The following is a 25,259-nucleotide window of genomic DNA, read 5'->3' as shown; positions in this document are numbered from 1 at the left end:
CACTGACGCAGGCCAAGTCGCGAATTTTTTTCCCACGAGATTTCCGTCTCATTTACATATTTTGGTAAAAGTTTGTAGCCTATTAAAACCGTGTGAATGCAACACTTTCTCGTTGGCACGGTTGGTTCAGTGGTTTCATCCTCTGCCTAGTGATAGTGAGAACGAGGGTTCGACGCCCGTCGAAGTCAAATTTTTTTTTTTAAATAATTTTTGCGGTGCACAAAGAGTTTTTCAAAAAAGTAGGATTAGGGAAAGCTTATATTTTATTATCATTGCAGAATTTCATAGGCAAATAGTTATTTCGCAATCTGAATCAACCAATCTTTCGTTACACTTTCGAAAAATCTTACTTTTAGAGTGACTAGAATCAATGAGACAGAAATCTCGTGGGAAAAAAATTTTGCGACCGGGCCGCAAAATTTTTTTCCCACGAGATTTCTGTCTCATTGATTTTAGTCACTCAAAAAGTAAGATTTTCCGAAAGTGTTTTGAGAGATTGGTTGATTCAGATTGCGAAATAACTATTTGCTAATGAAATTCTGCAATGATAATAAAATATAAGCTTTCCCTAACCCTACTTTTTTTGAAAAGCTCTTGTGCACCGCAAAAATTAATGTAAAGAAAAAAAAAGTTTGACTTCGACGGGCGTCGAACCCTCGTTCTCACGATCACTAGGCAGGGTATGAAGCCACTGAGCCAACCGTGCCAACGAGAAAATGTTGCATTCACACGGTTTTAATACAAACTTTTACCAAAATATGTAAATGAGACAGAAATCTCGTGGGAAAAAATTTTTCGCGGCCCGGTCACCGAGATTGACAAGAGTGAAGTTTCCGATTGTTGAAGTCTTGTTGCCGGGGAATTATTCCATCTATTAGATGCCGCTGAATGGAGAGCAGTCCTTAACGTGCGTGCTCAAGCGCACACCCCGAGAGTCGAACCAGCGCCGCTTGATCTTGAAGCTTCTTCATTCCAGAAGTGAGTGAAGTGACGCGCTAACCAATTGAGCTATCGGGGCGGACATTTTCCATTGCTTTGTAGATCTTGTTGGTTAGTGGTGTAGTAGCCTGGTTCGTGGAGTGGTTATGTCTAAAACCAAACTGCTGGGTGTAAAAGAAATGACGCTAATCAAGAAAATAGTATAATCTTGAGTACATGACTTTTTCTAAGGTGTTTGAGAAGCAAGACAACAGACTCCCTGGTCTATAGTTACTGCAATTGCTTGGGTCTCCTTTTTTATGGATTGGCACTACTTTACCAATTTTAAATGCTTTTATGAATTCACCATGTACCAAAGATAAGTTAAAAATAATATGTGTTTGTACTTTTATTATGTTATCGGGGGTATGCCTTAAAATTTTCCCTGGAATGCCGTCAGTTCCACAACTTAACTTTGGTTTCTAATAAATCTGTAAATTTCTTCAATACTTGCAGGTTTTAAAAATATTGATTTGGGTGATGAATTTGGAAGATACTTGGAAAAATGATCAGCAGAATGGGGAATTTTTTCAAATAATTTTTCTGCCACAGAAGTAAAATATTCATTAAAGTGATTGCATTTTTGTGTAGCATCATTTACTACCTGACCATTAATGCTAATGGGGTAGTCACTTTTAGGTTTTTTCCTTCCAAGTTCCAACCAAGCAAACTATTTATGACACTCCACGTCTTTTTAAGATCATTTTTGTGCTTATGCAGAAGGGTTTTGAAATAATTTTGTTTCTTAAATTTCAAAAAAATTTTCATAAGTATGTATTTCTTTATTATATGCTGCTTTCATTATCATACCATATGTTATGTTTCTTGTTTTTGTCATTACACACTGGAAAACAAGTTTTGAAAAGAGTATTATACTTGTCAATAAATCATATGCTTGGTTTGCATCAGTTTCATAATATATGTCAGAGATAGGCTAGGCTATCTAATTGTTGTAACTTTTCTGTAAACATAGCAATATTTTTATCACATAAATTTCTATGTTCTTTTTTAAAATTACACTGTTTGTGCATCTTTTGCTCTCAATTTTTGCAACCCCTGACTACCGAGAAACATTTATTGATTAGAAAAGTGTTCATGGCTATTGTGGAGGCAACACCAGTACAGTTAGTAAAACACAATGCTTGCTGTTTTATAATGAGTATATATAAATGAACGATATTCAGCTACGGTACATGTTAGTTTTGCACTAAAAAATATCCGGCATCAATAATATCCGTCAATGACACTTTTTTTGTAATTGACTCACAATAACCAGATTTTCTTTCTCTATTTTTATATATATTGGTTTAGGTCCAATTTTTTTTCATACAAAAAATATCTGATAAGACGTTTAATGTGGTCAAGCATTTGCCATTATTAGAGGTTGGTTCTAAGGCTGAGTTACAGACTTGTATGAAACAACTAGCTAATATGAAGATGGCTGAAGTTGTTGACTATGGCAGGATTGATGCTGACGATCATTCCTCCACACTTATGAAGAAACAGCTTGGTATGTGAGACATTATAAGCAATGGAAAAATTATCTAAAAAAAAAATTCACATTGTAATACAGTATCATATAACAAACCTCTAGAGGGTTTCAACATTGTTGTTTTGACAAAAAAATATTTTTTGTCAAAAAGTTCTTTGAAATGTTTTAAATCTGATATGGGCACTGATAATGCAATCTAGTTTTACTCTGTGCATTCACATATGCTGATTACCAAAATATATTTTTGTAGTGTCTGCTGATGAAGACACTGACGATGCAAGTGAAACCGATCGTGCAAAGCGAGAGGAAGCCACCGAGATAAAAGAGCAAATGTATCGAGAGAAGCTTGCTCAGATCAAGCAACAAGCGAACCTACTCCTTGCCGGAACATTACCAGAGTTCTGTAGAAAGCAAAAGAAACTGGAGCAGATACATAAGGAACGCCAAAAGCAACTGCAGGCGTACCACACTTTCCTTCAGTGCAAGGTCGGGAAGTTTGAGTAAAATTATTATGTCTCGGTCTGAGATTATTCGGTGCAGACGTTCTTGAAAATCTAGCTATGGCTTCTGTCATTAAGAGAATTTGTAGGGATCATTTAGGTAGGCGGTTTTTATGTTTATCTTCCCATACCCAAAACCCATGCATGCATGGTAGGGACAGTAGAATATCGGGATGCGCAACTACATCCGCTTTTGGCATATCCGCAACACTAGAAGGGTTACGATTTTTTCTGATTTACAAAATAATGTACATTTTATAGGTTATATAAGAAGAATGAAGTTGGTTTTAAAGTAATTTAAGGTTTTTAGTTGAAAACAAGCGAGCAACAAAGCGTGAAAAAAATGTCAAATTGGCAATTGACCCTTCTCATGTTGGCGGAACAACGGAGTTGCGCGTCCCGGTATCTACCGTCCCTAATCAGGGTTCGATCTTAGCACTGTTCCTCTGGCCAATGTCTAGTGCGAGTTCCCCGCGGACCAGTACGAATCGTTTCGCACTGGTCCGATGTCCAGTGCGAAAATATCATGGTATTATGTGGTTTAATCGTTTAGAATGCGTGGTTCTCGTTTGCGCTTCTCTTCAGACAACAAAACACGTGATCCGTGCATGTTAAACCGTAAGAAAAAGGCAATCGCAACATCACGTGTTAAATCGTAAGAAAGCAATCGCAACATCACGTGACAGTGTTAAATCGTAAGAAAAAGGGTAATCGCAACAACACGTGAGCTCTGGTAGCCTAGTTTCGACCCCAAACCTGCCATACATCCATGGCTGGAAAACGATTCATCTGTGAGGTCAAGAAGGCCCGACACTGGCTATGTGTTTACAAGGCCAGACAAACACATATCGGATTTTGATTATGACCCCGTGATCGTCCCGTCATCAGATTCCAATTATGACCCATCATCGGATTCAGAAATTGAAGAAGAGCCCCAAGTAGATTGAAGACTCAACGTAGATTGAATGTCTTGCCTAGATAAACTGTTGTTAGTGTTATTGCCATTGTATATTTCCATGTTATTGCCACCATTCATTGTTGTCGTTTTAAGGTGGTTTTCTCTGGGTTGGCCTCCTGCTTCCCACGACAATCTTGTTTTTATCAGTAAACGGGACGGACCAGTGCAAATGGTGAGCCACTGGTCCGGTTGGCCAGTGCAAAAAAAAGTTAAGGTCGAACCCTGCTAATGCATGGGCTATAGACAAAAAAATCATATTTTTTGATACAAACAAACCATAAAGAGTAATTTTGTATAATTTGACCTCCAGATTATACACATATTTACTCTACATTACTATATACACTTCCTAGCTTCAGAATAATGAAACGCAGGACACGTGTCAATTTTAAGTGAGCATACATTGTAATTCAATACGGTAGTTCAAAAATAAATCTTATTTGGTTTTTAATTTTGGCTATACCGTACTATACTTGTTTAATCTAATTTTGAGATGAACCAAAACGCTCTTACTACTATGCAGTATCATAGCCGGTGCAGCCTTTGATGAGCTAGATGCTCATTTTGTAATTTTTTCCAGCGTTCCCTATGTCATACAGTATCCCAGAAGTGTTCTTGGTTGACTGATTGATCTAGTTTCTTAAAAATCAGATAAAAAGTCATTTGTTGTTTGCCATGAGCAGTAAGCACGTCTCCTGACATGGCGACTACTTGGACAGAGATCTTAAAACTTTTTTGATTACGTGACCGAGAAATTTTAGTTGCCTTTGCGCTATGTTGTTCAATAATTCCTCATTTTGATGTACTTGGTTTAAAATTTCTGCATTTGTGATATAATCAGTACATGTATTTTATGAAATCCTGTGCATTCTTCTATAAAACCACATATCAGCTGCTTCAATGTTACGCCTAGTTTCTGTGGTGAAGGATGTCTAATTGGGATATCTCCAAATCGAGCCATTCTGCTGCCAATGAGATAGTGGTTTGCTACTTGCATGGCTTGGTTTTCTGTGTAGTACTCACAAGACGAGGAACCAAGTTTGGAACCTTTTTAACAACTTTATCTGATAGTGTTTGTTTAAGTGGGTAATTTACCGTATATGAAGTTAGTTGTTGTTTGTTAATCTTAATTTCGTCTTTTTTAGACGTTTTAACCAGTTTTCATTGAAAATAAGGTCAGGGCATTTTGGCTTAGCCAAGTAGGTGTGGGAATGTTAAACCATGTCTAAACTGGTGCATGGACAACTCGCTGCAGAGTACACTTGCCTACAGGACTATTTGGCTCAGAGTATATTTTCCATTGAACACATCTTGCCTTGTGTAGATATTATTTGTGTAAAGGTGGTTCCATACTTTACTCCAAGCGTTGGAAGATGAGAAGATAAGGTTTTCATTATACTGTGCTTCTCTTCATAACTTCACCTCCCCAATTTACTACACCCTGTTGGTAGAGGTAAACAGTGATTTTCAACAACTAGCTCAAGCCAGAAATCGAACATGAACGTAGATGGTATGGTTGAAAAGCGAGCGCCTTATTTGCTGTGCCGCATACCACCTTTTTTGTCTACACCAATATTTAATTTCCATCAGAAGTTTTATTTACGCCTGATCACTATAATTGGACAGTGGACACTTATTGCAATGAAAAACTGAGATGATATTTAAAATAAGCTAATGCAAGCTATCGAACAAATGATTAACTGCAAAATTTATTTTACTGTGTCACAGCACAATTAAAATTCACTGCTGTTGTGTACTAACACAATAGCCTTACTCTATATTTCAAAATATTTATCAGTTCAACTCTAAAACCACCCTTGTGGTAGTTTGATTTCACATTTTTGGAGTAAGGGTATTATGGGTATATATGTTTTTTGATTTACATAAAAAGTTGTGTTATCGTGTGAAACTACAAACTTGTAACCAACGACGTTGTTCCAACGTTATTTTTGAGATTTGTAGTTTACAATTTTTTTCAAGTTTTTTTTTTTAATATCCAACCAACAATGGATAAGTGCCAGCAAAACTTGGGAACGCAGATCACTAAGCAAGGGCAATTCTACCCTTTAGTCTTCTTACTATTTGTCCTACCTTTGTTCACTCTTTGTAATTAAAACATGTAGGCTACTTTGAAGACAAGTGACTCCTATAATCTGTAAAGAAGATGCCATCAGGTCACGCAGTTTCAATTTTACTGCTATGTTTGTGTTTTTAGATTGTTATGTGTTACCAGCACATATCTACGTGAAATTGTTAGGATGTCGAAAATTAAGCAAATGGAGGTTCATGCGATAAATGGTATTATAACTACAGTCAGACTTCGCTAATCCGGACCCCGAAGAACCGGAGTAACTTCACATTACGTCAAAGAAATGAAATTTGCCAAGCAATAAATCTATGCAAAAACTATAATTAGACGACATGTCATTGTGATGGAACAATGGGATGCTTCACGTTGCAAACTACTGCAGATTGCTTCAAAACTGTTTTCTGAGCAGCCCAATTAGCAAATAAGTTGTGTTTTTTACATTGGTTCAACGTTTAAAGCAACTACTTTGCTGACTGGCGTTGTTCAAAACGTAAATTCGTTTTCTTCGTTCCAACAATTTCATATACTGGTACCAGTGTATATGCGCTGCAAGAAGGCTGTGATAATCTTATTGGAGGCGGTGCAGTAAAGTTCAAACTGCCTGCTGACAGCCGAAAATTTACAAATTACAAAGGCTTGCATATATCTGCAGCAAAACGTTTTAATTGGAGCGTGTTGTCGAAAGTTAGATAGAAAGTATATAGAGAAGCTACAATTCAATTACATCGTGTGTATCATTTAAGGTGTTTCAGGTGACAATCTGCATTCCGATGTTTCATCAATCAGGCATGACTGAATTCTTCAGGATGATAGATCAATTTTTTTTTTTCGAAGAGACTTTTTGGTCATTTGTCCGAAATGACTTGAAAAAATTCGGTCATTTTTTATTTATTTCTGTCATTTTTTCTGATGAAAATATTTCCTTTAAAGTAGCTGATTCAAACCAAAATTTTCACTTCCTGACTAGCTACACCATGAAGTTTTGCTGATAAACGTTGTGTTTTATCTGAGAAAAGTTACAACAGACAAGTTTTTTCGGACATTTTGACCGAATTCACTATATTTTTTCGGACATTTTGCTAAAAAATCGGTCAATTACCGATAAAGGACCGAAAAAAAAACCCAGGTTGTAAATCAACAAAACATATAAAATCTTCTTTGTCGTGTAAACCTCTGGGGCCGAGAGTCTATCTTACCATCCATGATTCTACATGTTTTCGGACTACATTAAAAGGCTACTAGATAGCAGTAAGTCTATGTTTTCATCATCAATACACGCAGCCGCAGACCTTCCACTCCGTTAGGTGACTTGAAGAGGGTGCAATCATTGATGATGCGATCTGCGGTCTGTTCCTCAGAACCACATCCACGGGAGGAAGAAGAATCCATTCCTCCTTGGTAGGCTACATAGTTGAGTGCAAAACTCCGACGCCCGTGCGAAGACAGTCGAGTCGCACCCACGCCTGTCTTTGTAGTGTCAGGCCGATGGGGTGTGTGTCAGGGGTGAACAAATGGAGTCTGGTAGTACTTGACTTTCAGTTACAATTCTATTTACATAGTATGACGGGAAAATTAAATTCAGTTTTGAAACAACATTTTTGCTCAAGCGCAACCAGATGAGTAACTGTAAGCAAGATGTGCATTGAATAAAAATGAACATGGAGCTACTTCTGGTATGACACAAGCTGTTAAAATAATTTCAATTGTTGGTTTGTAATTTTTAGATTGAAAAGGAATTCAAGAAAGATCAGGATGCAGCTATAGAAGAGTTTGAAGCTAAAAAGATTGAGTTGAAGGAAACTTTGATCGCGGAATTGCAGGTTAGAGGTTTCGTGTGGTCGTTGTTATCAATGCCATTGCATTGATAAAATTATTTTTCAATGCAAGAATCAACTAGTAAAAATAAACTCTATAACCAGGCTTACACCTGATGATGACTTAATAAGAGACCACGTTGGATCAATTCCATTTGGTTTCTTTGCAAGTTTTGGACCTTTTTCTGGAAACCGTTGGTTTATTTTTGAGCTCTGGTATCTAAAATAGCATTTTGTCTTGTAATTTACTGAAAACCAGGTGACGCACAACGGCACAATAACACATAAAGGCGCGTCTTTCCGACGACTGCATTCTTGCTTCAAACTTAACTTTTTGTTTAATCGCTAATCTTAATATCGCTCTTAGTGCCACTCAGTGAAACAAGCGCGAATAAGCAAGAGCACGCGAGAAAAAATTTTCTCCGGTGCAAACAGCTCCGCCAGAACACTCGTAAAAAGGGTGCACTACTATTTAGAACCAGATTTATAGTGCTTATTAAATGCGCACATGCACCATTAACTTTCATCTAAGCCACAACAAACCATATATCGTCGAAAAGATCTTGTGACAAGCTGTCCAAAAACGTTAATATTTTTTATTTGGCCAAAGTATTAAAAAGTTACAACCTTTTAAATTTGATTAAAATTTTACTGATTATCTCCACAAAAATCCTTAAAACTAACCAAGGGCTTGAAGGAATGTTATCAACTTCATTGAAGTTATAACAAGGTATAATAGCAACATATCTATGAAGAGAATTTTTTTGTCTCATCTATTTTTTAAAATATGAAAATTTTATGAAGCGCTACTCAAAACAGCAAAATTTATGTCACGTTTTCTTCAACAAAGTGTTTAATTCTGAAAATATTCCAAAATCGCTCCTTTAAAGTTTGCATAGGCGTCTATTGAACATCTCTGGCAAATTTTTAGCCAATTTGGACCTGTACTTTTTTAGTAGTTAGCAATTCTTGTCCGAAAGATTCTTGTTGAGTAAATTTCACCTGAAAAAGGATCTCAAACAAATCAACAACTTCAACCTGTTGTTTATGTGTTGTTTCTCGGCAGTCGAGTTGTAAAGGCGGCTTCTTCAGTATCTTATTCAAATTTATTCTATTTAAATAAAATACTGAAGAAGCCGCCTTCACGGCAGCGAACGCTTTATCAACAAATTATACAAGTTTTCGAACCTGATTGATTCTGTTTACTTAAATTTAATTGCTCGGTTGCATCCTGAATGAAGGATCCTCGTATAAATTTTCATCCTCAATAACATCAAGGAATCAAAACAGAAGTTGAGAGGCATCAGCTCCTATTTCTTTAATTTTACTGCACTAGTTCAGTTCAGTTGTTTTTATTTCTGACCTTCACAACGAAAATAAGACACGCCAACATTTGGAAGTCATTATTGAATGATTGCAAGTGGTTATTTGGTCTATCTCTTGCCATGGCGCGAACTTATTAGAGCGTGGACGGTCTTCATTCAGATTGCGAGTGTAGACGATACAAGCTTAAAAACAAGCTTTAAAAGCAAGAACACTTTTTTGTGTACACGCAGCTTAACGCACTCTACTCGCAGAACGAAAGCGGCGTAAGTTGTTTTTCGGTATAGTCTTGTCTTGACTCTTGATGAAAACCTTGACACAACACAAATTAGTTTCATTGAAAAATATTTATGCAATTGCTTATCTCATTTCAAAATGAAATCGTTTAAAGTAAATGACCTGACAATGAATGTATGCAAAGAGCTATTTACTAGCAATCTGATTGAAAAAGATTCTCACTTACAAAAAGAATTAGCATAACTGCATTCATTACCCTGTGCTGATACCGTCCGTTTTGCCCCAAACAAGTTACCGAAGAAAGTCCGTCACTATAGGCAAAAGTAAAATACTTAGAAAATTATCATTTTGCACGATGGCGACATATTATCTACTCTAATAATTACCTAAATCAACAGTTTTGTAATTTTTGAAAAAAGTATGTGAATTATCACCACATTCAAGTGTCATTCAATTTTTCATAACCAAGTACCTGGTATGTCCCCTACTGTTAGTTTTGCCTTTCCTGAGAAAACACAGGTAGTTGTTCATCGGGTGAAGCCAATATTAAAACTCGGAAACATTCAGTTATCCTTTATTGCTTGTATTGCTGTTAAATGTGACACATCAGGTCTCTTACTATTACAGTGCTTCAAATATGTCAAAAAAAATCTATGAGTTCATTTCGAACATCATGAATGGAAGCTTATAACGTTTCTGTCAGTACGAATTGCTGTAATAAAGCCTAAAATTAGGAAGATTGGTTAATCAGTTAAAAAAAGTTAAGTTTTTGAAGTTAGCTTTTTTTGCATTGCGTAACCTGTCGCCAATGGCCACCTTTGCTGGTTTCACCAGCAAATTTAAACTTAGCGAAAAACAAAATGAGCTAAAATCTAAATTTTTCATATCAGATAAACATAACGTAGAATCCCAACAAATTCCTTAATTTTTTAAATTGAACATGCAATCGCACCAAATTTAATATACCAAATGATGATACCATCTCCACGATGCAGTTGGAAAGTCTTACGAATTACATTATTATTGTGTAATTTATGTTTAACGTACATACCCAATCTCCAGCTAAACATGCCAAAAAATGTGTCCAGGTGCAAATATTGCTGTTTTAGATGCTTCTGGAAATGAGAAAAGTGGCAAGGTGTCATGGCACTGATTGTAACAATTAAAACTCTTTTAAAATTTTCGAAACATCAAGATATTTGGCCGTGTTCTAGTAGGCACTAGGCAGGGTAGTAGTTTCAAAAATATTATACCAGCAGAGATCTTAGAATATAGGCTACTGTTGTATTCTAAAATCAGGGCTAAAGTTGAAATTAAAATTATCCCCCCAACTAAAATTGTCTGTTTTTCTCGTAGTTTTCAGTTTTTTATCCAGTTGTTTAAGCGTCACATGATGTTAGCTAGAACTTCAATAATTTGCGTATACTCGTTTCTTGGAATTTATTTTTGACCGGTGTTGTGCTGGCGTAGACATATGCGGCCAAAATCAAAAAGCCGTTGAAGTTTGTAGTCAACACTCCCAAGGTCGGGATGCGGACAGTGGTGCTTCACTTAAGCAGCCCTGATTTTGCTGAATTAACAAACTTTTTGTGGACTTCAATTCCTTGTTTGTTGATGCTCAGGACAAGAAGAAGCAGATCGAGAACGAGAGAAACACGATTGAACTGACTGGAACCATCACGTCTTCTATGGAGACCAAGGCAGTCACAAGAAAGTTGCGGAGGAGAGCCAACGAGCCTGCTCCTGCCCCCAGCGAAAAGCGAAGGAAGGCCAGCCCCACACAACTCAACTTTACACTTACTGAAGATGAAATTGCAGACGATTTGAAGGTGTGGTTTTCAACCAATTAATTCAGTTTAGAAATAACTAGCTTTCTACTAATCTTGTCAGACGCTACCGTGTTAAGTTTTGAAATTATCGTTATTTAAGCGTTGAAGTATATTAACTTAGTGCATAATGCACGAATTCAAAGTTAATATCGTTGCTTTTGCAATATTCGCGACGTTCAATGATAATTATGTGTGTTTTATATAGGCAGTCTAAGCAGAAACAAGAACGTATTTGTAACTGCAAGCACAGCACCCATATCGCTCGCCGCTCTTTACGTGTCCTTTGGTGATTATTATGCTTCGCCTGCACGGACAAGCTATTGATTTACTGTTTGTTTGTCAATGCCTTCTCATTGAAGCAAGTTTGTTGTTGCAGGTACTCAATAAAGGGAAGGCATTGAAACCTATGCAAGAAGTTAACACCGAGAACAACAACCATCCCGTACACCAAGTGGAGTGCCGAGTCGACCACGGGAAGTTGCTTTATGATAAGCGATGGTTCCACACTGGGCAGCCGGTCTTCCTGGAGCACCACAAGGAGGGGACTCGAATCAGCGGCCTCGTCACTGCCATCACTGACCGGGAAGTCTGGGTGCAAAAGGCCTCTGATGGCGTCAAAGTTCGAGTTTATGTCTCTCAGCTGCACAGGGGAAAGTGCAGCATCAAGAAGCGAACGATGCAGTAGAACATCGCTATGCCTCAGAATGTTAAGATGCTTTGGATTTGACAAACAATCATAGCAGCCAATTTTGTTAACGGAATTTATTTACCGCGATTGCTACCGTGAAGGACGACGCACGCGTATAAGCTAAAATTACTTTTCGTTTTTAAAGGTTTATTCAAGACTATTCTATTGCTCTCCGTAGTTCCAAATGATCATTGCTTTTATGTATTGAGTGGATGCATCGGTGGAATGATGTTTCTGCATAATAAGCCTACCCAACATTTTGCTTATTGAGGGACGCTTTTCTTGAAATAGTTTCTCAAGAGTCATAACAGGTTTTCAATGTCCCTTTTATGGTTTATTGAGAAAAATAATTGCCTTTCCTGATAGTATCATTACCGTAGTCTACTTATACATTACAACCATGATTCAATTTATCACTTTCCTTCTTCATGGTGAGGGTTGGATACATGGTGCCATTTTTCACACATGTTGTCAGTTGTTTCACGATTTAATCCGACAAGAGCGTTATACCAGTCAGCAGATTACCATCGCTTTATTTCTGACCAAGTAGTCCTTTTAAGTTTTGAAGAAGACGTCATCACACGCGAGTATTGCTCAAGCTGGCCATCCATTTTTCTTCTATCGAGTCTTCTAAAGTTCGTTGATACACCACAGATTGACACATTCTTCCGCAACGGAGTTATACTCTGACAGGTCCCACCTACTGCACCGGGTGGCAAGCCGAGGGTAAACAAGAAGGTGGTCCGCTGTTTGGGGCTCGGTGCCACAGATACATGCAACAGGGCCCGTGTCGTAGCCCCACTCCACCATTGCAGATTTAGTGCGTCCAACACCGGTTCGGAGTCGATTTAATGTTTTCCACTTTGCCCAAGGAGCGTTTGCTTCTGGGGGGAGGGGCTCTGATGGTGGGATCTTCATGTCAGTGTATGATGGGTCATTTTCGAATAGTTGTTTCCATTGGTTAAGTCTTGTTTCTTCTTTTGTTGAGGGTAGTGGCTGGACGTGTGTTAGGAAGCTTTTTCTTGATTTCAACCGGGTTTGTGCAGCAGTTTTTCCATATAGAGGTTGTTTTTCATCACAGTTTGTTTTAGCCTTTCAGCTTGACTGTTAACGTCTCTTATGTGTGGTGGTGCAATACCAGCAAGCAGATAAAGTTTGTTGGTATTTGTGGGCTTCAGACACCCAGTAATAAGACGACAAGAATATGGCCATCCATGATACTGAAAAACATCAGCAGTTTGTGAAATAGCTTCATCTATTCCAGAGATCACCAACTCGGGCAATGCAAGGCATAATATGCACTTAATGGTCGATAAACGAAACATATTCATTATTCATTGTTGTTTCCAGATTATTTTTTTACATTAACATTTCGTTTCCTCCAAATAGCGTTTGTTTCTAATAACACAGTTTTCAGCATTAAGTAATCAAGGTTTTGTATGATGCAACAAATTGTCCTATTTGCTCCGATAGCTCGGCCCGGTGCTCTGCAACCTTTTATCACACCCAGCACACTAAACAAAAATTCGAAAATTCAGTGGCACGACTCGACCAAATATGCAACTTCGTTCATATCGTTATACTTCAGGCTATAACTTAACACAAATAAAATATCACAACGATACCGAATCACGTTCAGTGAGACACAACGGTTAGCCTACCATACGTAGGTTTACTCAATTGGCGGACTGCGATCCACATCCGGGGTGAATGCAGACAGAAGTAGTTTACTGATTTTAAATGTGTATGGGTGTTTTGTAAGGACGCAAACACTGCACTCGTTCAGGGATTCACTCGTATTCACTTTTCGAAATCAGGGTCGAAATATATTTTAATCCAATCACATTGTATTTTAAATATCACGAAATGTGATGTTAGGATGTATAAGATATATGCTTTTCCTTTAGAAATTAACACATCTAGAAACTTCGTAAAATACAGCTGTGAAAGATGAAGCTGATGTCGTGATATCTACACCCAGGTCGTTTGGTTCGAAGTTGGTGGTAGATAAGCGTAAAATATCATGTAGGCTAGGTGGAAGTCGCTCAGTTTTTATATCAAGCGGCTCAACTTTATAATTGAGAACGTTTGAAAACACAAATAGGCCTATTTTGAACTGGACAAGCTCATTTTCTTTGCCAACTTTTGCATTTCGGCAAATTTGTTTTTATTTAACTGCTGGTAAATAAGCACGAGAGAAAGACATGCTGTCCGCGTCGCAGAGAAGCTCGACCAGCTGCAGGTGAGCTGGAGCCTCATGAGTTCAAGCAGAAAGAAATGAACAGCAATAAGTCCTTTACATTTGCGATAAAATCTCGAAAGCGGTCGTTGAATTTGCAAGCAAGAAAATGAATGGATGCTAGGGTGTTTTACTCATCACAATACTCTCACGCAATAATAAGTTACAGGAGTTGATTTCGCAATTGTGACGCAACCAGTGCCGGATTAACCATTAGGCAAAGTAGGCACGTGCCTACAGGCCAGTCAAATATCCAGGCCACTTTAAAATCAATAAAAATTTAGTCATGTTTTCAAAATAATTATTTTTTAAACTAATAAGTATTTATCTTAATAGCTCTGTTTTTCATAATGTTGACACATCAACAACGTCTTGGTACACCGGCACTTTTGTGTATTGAAAGCGATCTACTCCGTAAGATTGACCTCCAAAAACTAGTTAACGCGTTTTTAATCGCAAAAACGCGCAAAGTTGCTATTTAGTTAGGCATATGACCAAGTTTTTGCACGGTACCCTGTGTTATGGTTGCTACAACGATCTTCGTGACAATGATTTGGCAATAGCCTACTAATAAATCTAATTTTTTTAGTTAGCAACCCTGATTTTTGGGCCACTTATAAAATGTGCCAGCAGGCCCTTAATCCTGCACTGCACGCAACATATTCTAACTTTACTCCCGTGACTTGTTTGTGAGAAAATATTGCCTTCATTAATTTAAAAAAATGCAAGTTGATTTCTGTGTGTCAGCTGGCCTAAAATAACACATTGTGCACAAACACAGGGCGGCCAATCAAAAACGTAGCGTCTCTTGTTCCCCGTATTGCGAGGTTTGGACGCCAGCGAAGAAATAAGAAACCATCATTGAAGTCCTTTTTCTAATCACAGACAGTGCAGCAATTTGTTAAAACAAAATAGACCACTGCACATCTGCAAGTGCGTAAATGCAGCAACACTTACGTCGAAGGTATGTTACTGTAACTGAATCCCAAAACACGTTAGTCACCTTCCCCCACAGAACTTCTGTAATTGACCTTCGGATATTAGACTTATTAAATAGCGCAGTAGGCTACGCAACCGAATGCGTCATCAAAACATTTAAATAATTTACGTCATTCTCAAGGACCGGAAGTGAAGATTGAGAGTTGGAAACAACGAAATCATTTCCTGTTGGAACTTAACAAACTCCTTAAACAAACAAACGCGCAAAAGCAACAATAACAACGATTGATTCGACGTTGTTGTGACTTCTCTTGGTTAGAAATGAATTGCCGGACGTGATGAATTATGACGTCACACGTCAATATTGTTTATTGGCGTTTGTTTCTTTCACTGTGAGCCGCATAGCAACATGATAAAGAAAGGAATGTTCAGGTCCAGAGTTAAGACATGTCCTAGTCAAATATCCGGGGATCCTATATCTGTGTCCTCCCATCAGAGTGGGGCTAGTCCCTTGAGGAGGAGGTTTACGTACTCCGAGAAGAGGTTAAGTGGAGATGCAGCTGCAATTCACAAACTACAAAGAAACTTAAAAAAGGTTGCTGAGCACTGTTGTTCTCAATGGTGTAGGGCTGTAGGCTATAAAATTTTTCACGCTAGTGGTAGGCTAATGTAGTTAAGATGTCATTCTGTTGACTTAAAGGTGCTTCAGTTTGTGAGGTTTGGCGACGCTTATTTGAACCTATCTTGTCTGATTTAGATTATAAACAGAGGTAACCCAGCAACAACATCACATTTAACATAATAAAAACAATAAGCTACATTTTCTAAAATTTTCAGCGCTGTTTGCCCGTCAAATTACAAATCTGCTTTAAGTGCCTTATATCGCGAGCTCGAGACATCGAACAATGACTGTTTTAACAATGAAATCGATAAATTACGCTTGTACAGTACTGTAGTGCTAATCATTACCCGACTTGGTTTTTCAATAAGGTTCTTAGAGGATTTGTGAATTCGGGTTCTACTACGTCTCCAGTTGAGGAGCCTTATTTCAAGAACTTTCTAACAATCCCGTTTATTGGTAAGGAATCCAAACGTTTTGCCACAAGTTTGTCCAGATTTATTGCCCTGAAGTTTAACGTTAAGATTTTTCCCGTCTATAAAACATTTAAAACTGGTTTCTATTTTCAGTTGAAGTCTAAAACTCCATTCCGTTTATGCTCAAATGTCGTTTATAAGTTCACTTGCTCGCATGATCGGCATGATGCGAGTTCGACATACATTGGTATGACCACGCGACATTTGGTGACAAGAGTGGGAGAGCATCTGAATTCAGCTAATTTGAATCAAAACAGTGCGATTAAAGATCATATTAGAAACTGTCAAACTTGTTCTAACAGTAAACCCTCATTGCAGTCCTTCGAAATTGTTCGTAAGTGGGTGTCTGAGTTCGACACCAAGATTCATGAGGCATTGATAATCAAATCTTTCAACCCAGGGTTCAACAGGCAATTATTTGCTGGCGGAGCTTCCTATCTTTTAACAGTTTTTGATTGATTTGTCACGTCTTGTGCTTCTCGTATTTTTACTTTGTTTGTGCCACTATCTCGTGCTGTGCTTCTGTCCATCTTGCGTAATCTGCTTGAGTCCTTTTCAAAACAATTAATTAATTTCACCTCTCAAATACTTGACCCGTCGTGCTGCGTAATTTTTAGTTATCTTATCAGTTTGTGTGAGCTAGTTAAGTAAGTTTTTCAAATGTTTAGATTTTTCCATATTTTGTTGCGATAGTGTATTATTCTTTAGTATTTCTTTTAAAAATATTTTTCTTATAGGCTTGAAAAGAGCTAGCCTATATGATTAGCCGAAAACGTTAGCTTATTGTTTTTGTTTTTATTTTGTTAAATGTAGTGTGGTTGCTGGGTTACGTCTGTTTATGGTTTAAAAAAGTTACTTCCCAAATTGTATGATTTAGATTAATTTTGTAAGAAACTTTGAGCTGACCATGCAACTAAACAAAATTTTATTACAAAAATAAGTTTGTTTTGGTGGGTAATTTGAACAAATAAGGTTTGGAAGATGTATAATAGGCTATCCCATTACCATGATTACCTGATAACAAATTTTCAAAAAGAAATTACTTCAAGTGAACCACAATGTGAAGGTGTAAAGTGACCATGACGGTATTAGAGCCAAGCAGTCACTCTTATAGCAGGCCCGTAATTATACATTTTAGCTTGGGGAGGCTCAAAAGCTGTTGCGAAGTAAAAGGCTATGCACATAACATTTGTAGTTGCAATGAGTCTAATTTGCGGTTTTTCGTGCAAAGGCACGGCATATGTTATAAGTCACAAGGTGCTAGATAGCAGTAATTTGGAATGATTGGGATAATTCCAACCAAAACATGGGTAATTCCAGCCAAAATGATTGCAGAATAGAATAGATGCAATATTTTTAACACACAACTTTGTCAGGAATGACCCTCGTGACTTTGTCTGGTACAGGTCTCCACCAAACCAATTTATCCCCTTTGGGGTGTAATATTTGGCAGTAAACGTCAAAACACACTAACAGCTATCCAAGCTGATACCAATAGGCTACCAATGTTGATGGATTTGTTTTTAAGAGATATTCATGGACAATATTTCCAAAACCAGCATCTTACTCCATTGTAATTGCTTTTACCTGAGATGCCTTGCCAAAAAAACTCACCCAAATTTAAAAATCATTATCGTGCAATCTGTCTGGAATAACCCTATAACTATTACCCTACCAGTACATAACAACCACAAAATTACAAGTGATTTTATTAAGGGGAAGAATTGAAGTAAGCGTTTTAGCTCAGTCTACAATATGTATCTCTTACTTTGAGCTTGGCCGCCCCCCCAAGCCCCTCCGGCAATTACGGGCCTGTTGGTCACAGCGGTAAACCATAATTCTTCGTGGGAAAATTGTAACATAAAGTTCCCGGATCCGTTTGTCTGTACGTAATGACCGAAAAATAAACACACCTTCGAAACGTCTATTCAAAGTGTATTCCAGTAAAATTAGCCGCGGCTATCGAAATGACTGGTGCAACGCCGTACACCTAAAAACTGTCACTACAATACAGATTACTTGGATAAAAGACGGAACCTTTGTCCAGCTAGCAAGCACTAAGCCAACAGTTAAATGTGCGGCCAACTTTCAAACAATCATTTTACGAATGACCAGAATAGATAGCAATATCTCAAATTCACGTATGCAGTACTGTGACGCAATAAATGAAAGACAATTATGAAGTCATTCCAACAGGTGTTTAAAGCTGATGTAATATTTCCTGTTTAAACAGGCCCAAACAAGTTTGACACAAGTCTATGAACGATGGTGCAATTTTGGCACATTTTCTAGCAACTTCCATGACGTAATATTCAGTAGACTTGAACGGTTTTATATGACGTTTGATTTGTACAGAGATTGGCCGTAACATAGCGGCCCCTAGTTATGACAGTCTAACATGGCATAACTAAAAAAGAATTGAAGGACAATCGTGAGCCAATGAATAAAACACACGATACACAAATTTTTTGAATCACTCACGTTTAAGTTAATACGCAAATACAAAGGGCATGCAAAGAATGAACAGCAATAAGAATAAACACGACGATACATGAAATTGGTACCATAGGTATTAGGTACACGCAAAAAATGACGCTATATACCATGGTTGCGATAATAACCGACTGTTCTGGGCTCAGACAAGGGTCGGCCACCGCAGACAAAACCAGGCTCAAACCCTAACACTTAGGTGTTCTTTACGGGGGCGAGGCACGAAATATCCCTCAACACGTAGTCTACTTTTACTTTCCCCGTACTCTCATCATAGTTGCAGACGGCAACTTTGGCTCTACGAACCACAGGCTTCCCTTTCCTAATTTGTGGAACTACCTCATGCACCCTCCCAAGTTGATACTTCCCACGTTTACCAATGTCTTGGAGAGAACCTACCACTACAAGTTGACCAGGCTCCAAATTCTCGGCCATTTTTAGCCATTTTTTCCGGCCCTGAAGACCTGGCAAGTAAAAATCGATCCATTTATTCCAAAACTGCTGAGAAAGTGACAAATTGAACCGATAATCCCTTCTTAATTGGTCACGATCATGTGGTTGCCCAACAGCACAGTATGGGTCTAAGTATGGGGTCAAAAGTGAGGCAGGGGTGATGACAGTAAAATCCCTAGGGTCGTCACTCAAGGGAACCAAAGGGCGTTCGTTCACGATCCGAACGGCACTGCTGGTGTACATAAGCAGTTCAATAAAATTGGGCTTACGAATTGAAGAGTCCAAAATGTGAAAAAAGTATTTGGTCACATCAGCCATGAAACCAAATCTTTCAAGCCGAAATCTAGCCAAGACATCTGCCAGAGGGTTTAACAAGTCAGACAATTCAGGACAAGAAGACATTACATCATTTACACAAGTTCCTCGGAATTCAGATTGTTTTAAAGCCTTCTTCTTTAAATCAGCAGCTCTATCTGACGCCAACACAAAATTGTTAGGTAAATCAATAACTTCCTTCAACGGAACAGGTATCTCAAATCGACCATCTTTCAACTCAATATTCGGTTCGACAAGTTCTCTAGCCAAAATATCATTGCGAGACAATTCACAGGTTTCATTTTGCAAAGTCAAATCCTGAATGATTTTATTCAGGTCTGCTATTTCCATATCGCGAGACTCAATTTTACGCTGAAAGCCAGAGATGACATCCGACTCTGAAGACGTCTGCACTCTGCACACTTTAGCAACGCTTTCAACTAAGGGTGACTTACCACCACAAGCCAACCAACCGAGAGGAGTGAGTAAAGCATGCGGTTCACTGCGATTTTCACCAACACGTTCTTCTTTTGTCCACATCAAATAAGCGTTGTCATTGCCAATCAGTACATCTACAGTACTACAATCATTCAAATGAAACATATTCACGTCATGAAAATGACGGAAACCACTTAAATCTTGTTTATGGGGTAAAGTTTTAACATCGTCAGCCCAAGCTGGGTTAACCACCGAGGTTATATCACAAAACAGTTCATTCGTCTCTAACGACTGGATGTTGAGTTTAACAAGGTCAGCACAAGTAGCTTTCTGACCAGCCAGAGTATCCATTTTAAACGACGCTTTATCATACGGTTTAAGACCAAGTTCGCACACCAAGTCACTCGAAACAAAGGTCAACTGCGAACCAGGATCATGCTGACAATACACCAACTTCGATTTGCCAGTCATTGGATTCAAAACACGAGCAGCAGTAACGCGGTTAAAGGCTGCTTTAACATTTCCAATCTTAACATTACGCACAGGAACTCTGGCACCATCCTCATCTTTACCGACCAAATCCAGAGAATCACGTGACGTCACATAAAAATCATGCAGAAGAAAATAGTGTTTCCTATCGTTGGTAGGTCCACACTTACGACAGTTATTTGCATGATTACAGTCTCTAACCATATGCTGGCGCAAACAATTCAAGCATTTGCCAGCTTTCACAATGACATCTCTCCGATCTTTAGGTGTCAAGCGCAAAAATTCTTTACAATTAGACAAAAAATGATATTCAACTTGACCACGTGACGAACAACAAAAACACGCCGGTATGTCACTATGTCTGGCCACACCGCCGCGCGGTGCGCCAACAGCAGTCGAGTACTGCGAACTCCCTGAAATCACATTATCATGGGGTTTTACCGACGTCTGCCTAACCGGACATGAAGGCAATTTTCCTTTGCCAAACTTTTTAAAATGCTGCGACTCACCAGAATCGCCCATTAGCATAATGCTAAAATCAGTCGACTTGCGCGTTTCCTCCCGTACTACAAAATCAAACAAACTCTGAAAAGTAGGTTCCTCAGTGCTACCATACTGATCACCTAAAAAGTCAAGATAACGCTGCTTAGCGTCAAACGGGAGTCGTTTAGCCAAATCCAAAACAAAACGTCCTTCTAATTTATCACGCTGACCATAAGCTTTCGCGTAAAGCAAACACTGCGACAATTCATCTTTAAACTCTTTCAAATCACTGGAAGAGATAGAAGTCAATTTGCTACCATAGCGATACTTTCTAATTTCTGGTTCTGCGAAAAGACCTCCACGAACTCCAAAACGTTGGGACAAGCGAGATAACGACATTTCTATCCTGTCTTCCTCTGACAAGCCAGGGGTGTCGGAAACCAAATTAGCAATCGTTTGTGCAGCTGTTCTAACACAAGCTGCTTGCAACAAAGTCAAACGAGTTCCCTTAAAGGGCGAAGCTGCCATCAAGGCCATAACACGATTTTTAAAGAAGACAAATGGCATATTATTACCATCGTAACCAATCAAGGCCGCCTTATCGAAGAACGTCCTACTATTTTGGTATTCAAAAAAGCAATCCTGCTGTTGAGAACTCGATTTAGCGGGAGAAGACAAGCTATATCCCTTAAGGGGCTGAGTGGGCTCAGTCACATGCACAGCCCGATCACGATCCTCACACACGTTAAAATCAGGAGACGCGATACGCCTCTCACAACCACCCAAATTACGTGTAGCTGGGCGATCAAAAACTAGCGGCGCTGAAAACTGTGAAGGGGGCAAAGCATTACTGCTAATGGCGGCCCCGTGACCTGTATGCTCTGGGGGAGGAGTTCGGTTGTAATTTGCAGGCCTTGGCTCTACAGCCTTCGGAAGACCCTTAGCCGCGGCCCCGAGACCTCCTGAAACAGCTGGAAAACATGTGGATTGTACAGGTCCACTTACGGATTGAACAGGCGTCTGGAAAAGGTTAGGTAAATTAAACTGTGATTGATGTTCACTTCTGGAATGCCTAGAAGAGCCCTTCCTAGAACTACGCCGGGAGCCCAACTCAGAACGATATTCAGCTAAAACTACCTCTTTACGTTGTTCGGCCCTCAACTGAGCGTCTTTGAGTGCGAACTCAGCAGCTCTAGCTTCGGCTCTCGCGGCGGCCTCAGCAGCTCTCGCTTCGGCCTCAGCTCTCGCGGCAGCCTCTGCTCGTGCGGCCTCAGCAGCTCTCGCGTCGGCCTCAGCTCTCGCGGCAGCCTCAGCTCGTATGGCTTCAGCAGCTCTCGCGTCGGCCTCAGCTCTCGCGGCAGCCTCAGCTCGTATGGCTTCAGCTCTTGCGATGGCCTCAGCAGCTCTTGCTTCGGCCTCAGCTTGGATCTGGAGCTCCTCTCGTCTTAACTGTAGGTTAATTTGTGCAACTATCCGTGACGAGCTCTCAGACATCCTAGTGCTTACATTTGAGGCGCTATCCTCAGGATGTATGTCAGCATCCAACCTATCTGAGAACTCACTTTCTTTTTGTTCGAAGTTATTTTTTAACGAGTTAAATTCGGGATCTACCCTATCACGAAGTTCTGCCAAGATTGCAGAGTTAACAATTTTACTCAAAAGAGCATGGAAATGCCTTAATTCCTCTTCTAAAGTAGATAAGTTAGATCTAAAAATTAACAGTTCCTGCTTATCACTCAAAGAACCTAGGGCCACAGAAAGTTTCCCAATTTGAGTCAAAATATCCCGTCTAAGATGCCGGGCCTCTCGAACTGACTTAGCCTCATCGTTAATGGGTCCCTCCCCAGAATGGCCTGCCCGACCGCAAAGAACATCATCAGGCTTAAACTCAGTCGAGTCGACGGCGGTCGAGTCCCTGTCACCACCGAGTGTAGACATATTAAATGTTAGGGCTAAATTTAACAATTAAAAAATTAAGTTACACAAACACACAAATTACAGTAGTTATAAAAAACTTAACTGCAAAGACCGTAAAAATACAAAAAAGAATTTAAATGCACGATACCGTAGCTGTACGAGTATGTGAAGTCCAAACGTCCACAAAACTTGCTTGGATTCTTCCACTTGAATCTTCAAGCACAGATGGATTGCCTTTAATCTTCTTTCTTGCCAATAAATGTCAAAGTTATTTTTCTTCTGTACCAAACTGAGAAGAAATGTCTTTACTTTTTAGCTTAAAGTTCTTCAGTTGCCTACCGAGAAGAAATGTCTTTAATTTTCTTTGCTTCTTTAGACTACCAACCAATAAGATCTTCTTTTATTATTTCTTTGCTTCTAAGTGCTTCTGTGCCAAACACTAGACAGAGAATCGTCTTTTATTTTTTTTATGCTTCTAAGTGCTTCTTGGCCTACCAGCTAACAAAATCGTCTTTTATTTTTTATGCTTCTAAGTGCTTCTTGGCCTACCAGCTAACAAAATCGTCTTTTATTTTTTATGGTCACAGCGGTAAACCATAATTCTTCGTGGGAAAATTGTAACATAAAGTTCCCGGATCCGTTTGTCTGTACGTAATGACCGAAAAATAAACACACCTTCGAAACGTCTATTCAAAGTGTATTCCAGTAAAATTAGCCGCGGCTATCGAAATGACTGGTGCAACGCCGTACACCTAAAAACTGTCACTACAATACAGATTACTTGGATAAAAGACGGAACCTTTGTCCAGCTAGCAAGCACTAAGCCAACAGTTAAATGTGCGGCCAACTTTCAAACAATCATTTTACGAATGACCAGAATAGATAGCAATATCTCAAATTCACGTATGCAGTACTGTGACGCAATAAATGAAAGACAATTATGAAGTCATTCCAACAGGTGTTTAAAGCTGATGTAATATTTCCTGTTTAAACAGGCCCAAACAAGTTTGACACAAGTCTATGAACGATGGTGCAATTTTGGCACATTTTCTAGCAACTTCCATGACGTAATATTCAGTAGACTTGAACGGTTTTATATGACGTTTGATTTGTACAGAGATTGGCCGTAACACCTGTCTTATAGTCAAGTCGATGAGAAACTTTTAATGTTGGCTACCTTATACAGAGAAGCTTAGAACACCATAATTGCTAGCGATTGCATCAGATCAGTCACATAATCATTATCATACTAAAATATCTACACAAGCAATCAAAGTCAAAACTAACAAATTTGCTCTTTATAATAAATTCATAATCTGTCAAAATACAAAGCTCTATTATATTTAGCTTCTGAGGCCGAGGGTCTATCCTTTTATCACCCCAGGGCCCAGATTCACGATGTTCCTGGACTGCACTGGAAGGCTATTACAAAACAGCCTGTTTTTTGTTTCATTATCCAAGACGCGCAGACTGTCCATTCTCTTAGGTGACTTGATTACGGTACAGTCGATAATGATGTGGTCTGCGGTCTGTTCTTAGGCACCACATTCAGAAGAGGCCATTCCCCATTGGTGCATGATTGAGCGAATAAGTCCGACACCCGTGCGAAGACGGTTGAGGCGCACCCACTTCTGTCTTTGTAGTGTCAGGCCGATGCGACGTGTGTCGGGGATGAACGAATGGAGTCTGGTGCTCTTGACTTTCATTCAGAATTCTATTAGCGGTCCACTCAATTAGCCGCAGAGATGTCTTGTCCATCAGCTTCGTTAATCAGAAATTTCTGTGTCTTGATTTTAGTTGACGAAGGTGCTCGTTTGAAGAAGGAGAGACCTTGGAGTAAAGAAGATGGTTGAGCTCCAATGCCTTCGACCGAAAAACAGAGTGGCTTCTTCGCGTCGAAGCTCACCAGGTTGGATGCCAGCAAGAATGAGGAGATTGTTCAATGGTGTGAGACGCAGGCATCCAGTTACTGTGCGTAGGGAGCAGTTGATGGAAATGTCGATATTGCAGTGAGCACGGTGGCACCAAACAGATGTACAGTACTTTGCTGAAGAGTACACAAGGGCTAAGATTGCTATATGCAAAGCGCCAACCCTCACTTCCAGCTGGATGCCGTCGAAGGCTTGAGTAGCGCAGGTTTTTATTTAGGTTTTATTACGACTTTGAAGAGTGGAGAATTGCCAGGTCGTCTATGTATACATATTTTGCGGAGACTGTGGTTGACAGGTCGTGAATGTAAATGTTGAAAGGACGTCAACCATAATGAATGGACCATATGTCGGTCTGGAAGCAACTTGCAAGTAAAGCCGCGGTTCCATATGGACATGGTGTCGCAGGATGCTGTAAGACCAAAATAACAGCGCCGGCCTCCTTTTTTGTCTCAAAGCGATACTCGATGTCTTGGATCAAGAGTGTGACCTAATCTATGGTGGATTTTCCCCGCGGGAATCCAGTTTGATCCTTTAGAAAAAAGGATCGATAATTGGGTTGACG

The 25,259-nt window shown here is 39.2% G+C and overlaps 1 protein-coding gene across 1 annotated transcript; it reads left to right on the top strand.

Moving 5' to 3' along the window:
* Window positions 1-2,293: 2,293 nt before the first annotated feature.
* LOC145769404 (sin3 histone deacetylase corepressor complex component SDS3-like) lies at window positions 2,294-13,852 on the top strand. The gene is made up of 5 exons (XM_082581035.1): window positions 2,294-2,488; window positions 2,721-2,956; window positions 7,742-7,837; window positions 11,014-11,220; window positions 11,597-13,852. Exons 1-5 carry the CDS (start codon window positions 2,392-2,394, stop codon window positions 11,903-11,905), a joined length of 945 nt encoding a protein of 314 aa, XP_082437161.1. The 5' UTR covers window positions 2,294-2,391; the 3' UTR covers window positions 11,906-13,852.
* Window positions 13,853-25,259: the final 11,407 nt, after the last annotated feature.

This window comes from Aplidium turbinatum, chromosome 4 (genome assembly GCF_918807975.1).
Source record: "Aplidium turbinatum chromosome 4, kaAplTurb1.1, whole genome shotgun sequence".
Lineage (NCBI taxonomy): Eukaryota > Metazoa > Chordata > Ascidiacea > Aplousobranchia > Polyclinidae > Aplidium > Aplidium turbinatum.
This window is presented reverse-complemented; position numbering and strand designations above follow the sequence as displayed.

Bases quoted from the DNA above. Each gene is read 5' to 3' on its own strand.
- LOC145769404 (XM_082581035.1), top strand. From the start codon at position 2,392: ATGAAACAACTAGCTAATATGAAGATGGCTGAAGTTGTTGACTATGGC. The intron at 2,489-2,720 runs GTATGTGAGACA...ATATTTTTGTAG, and splicing joins ACTTATGAAGAAACAGCTTG to TGTCTGCTGATGAAGACACT. The intron at 2,957-7,741 runs GTCGGGAAGTTT...TGTAATTTTTAG, and splicing joins ACACTTTCCTTCAGTGCAAG to ATTGAAAAGGAATTCAAGAA.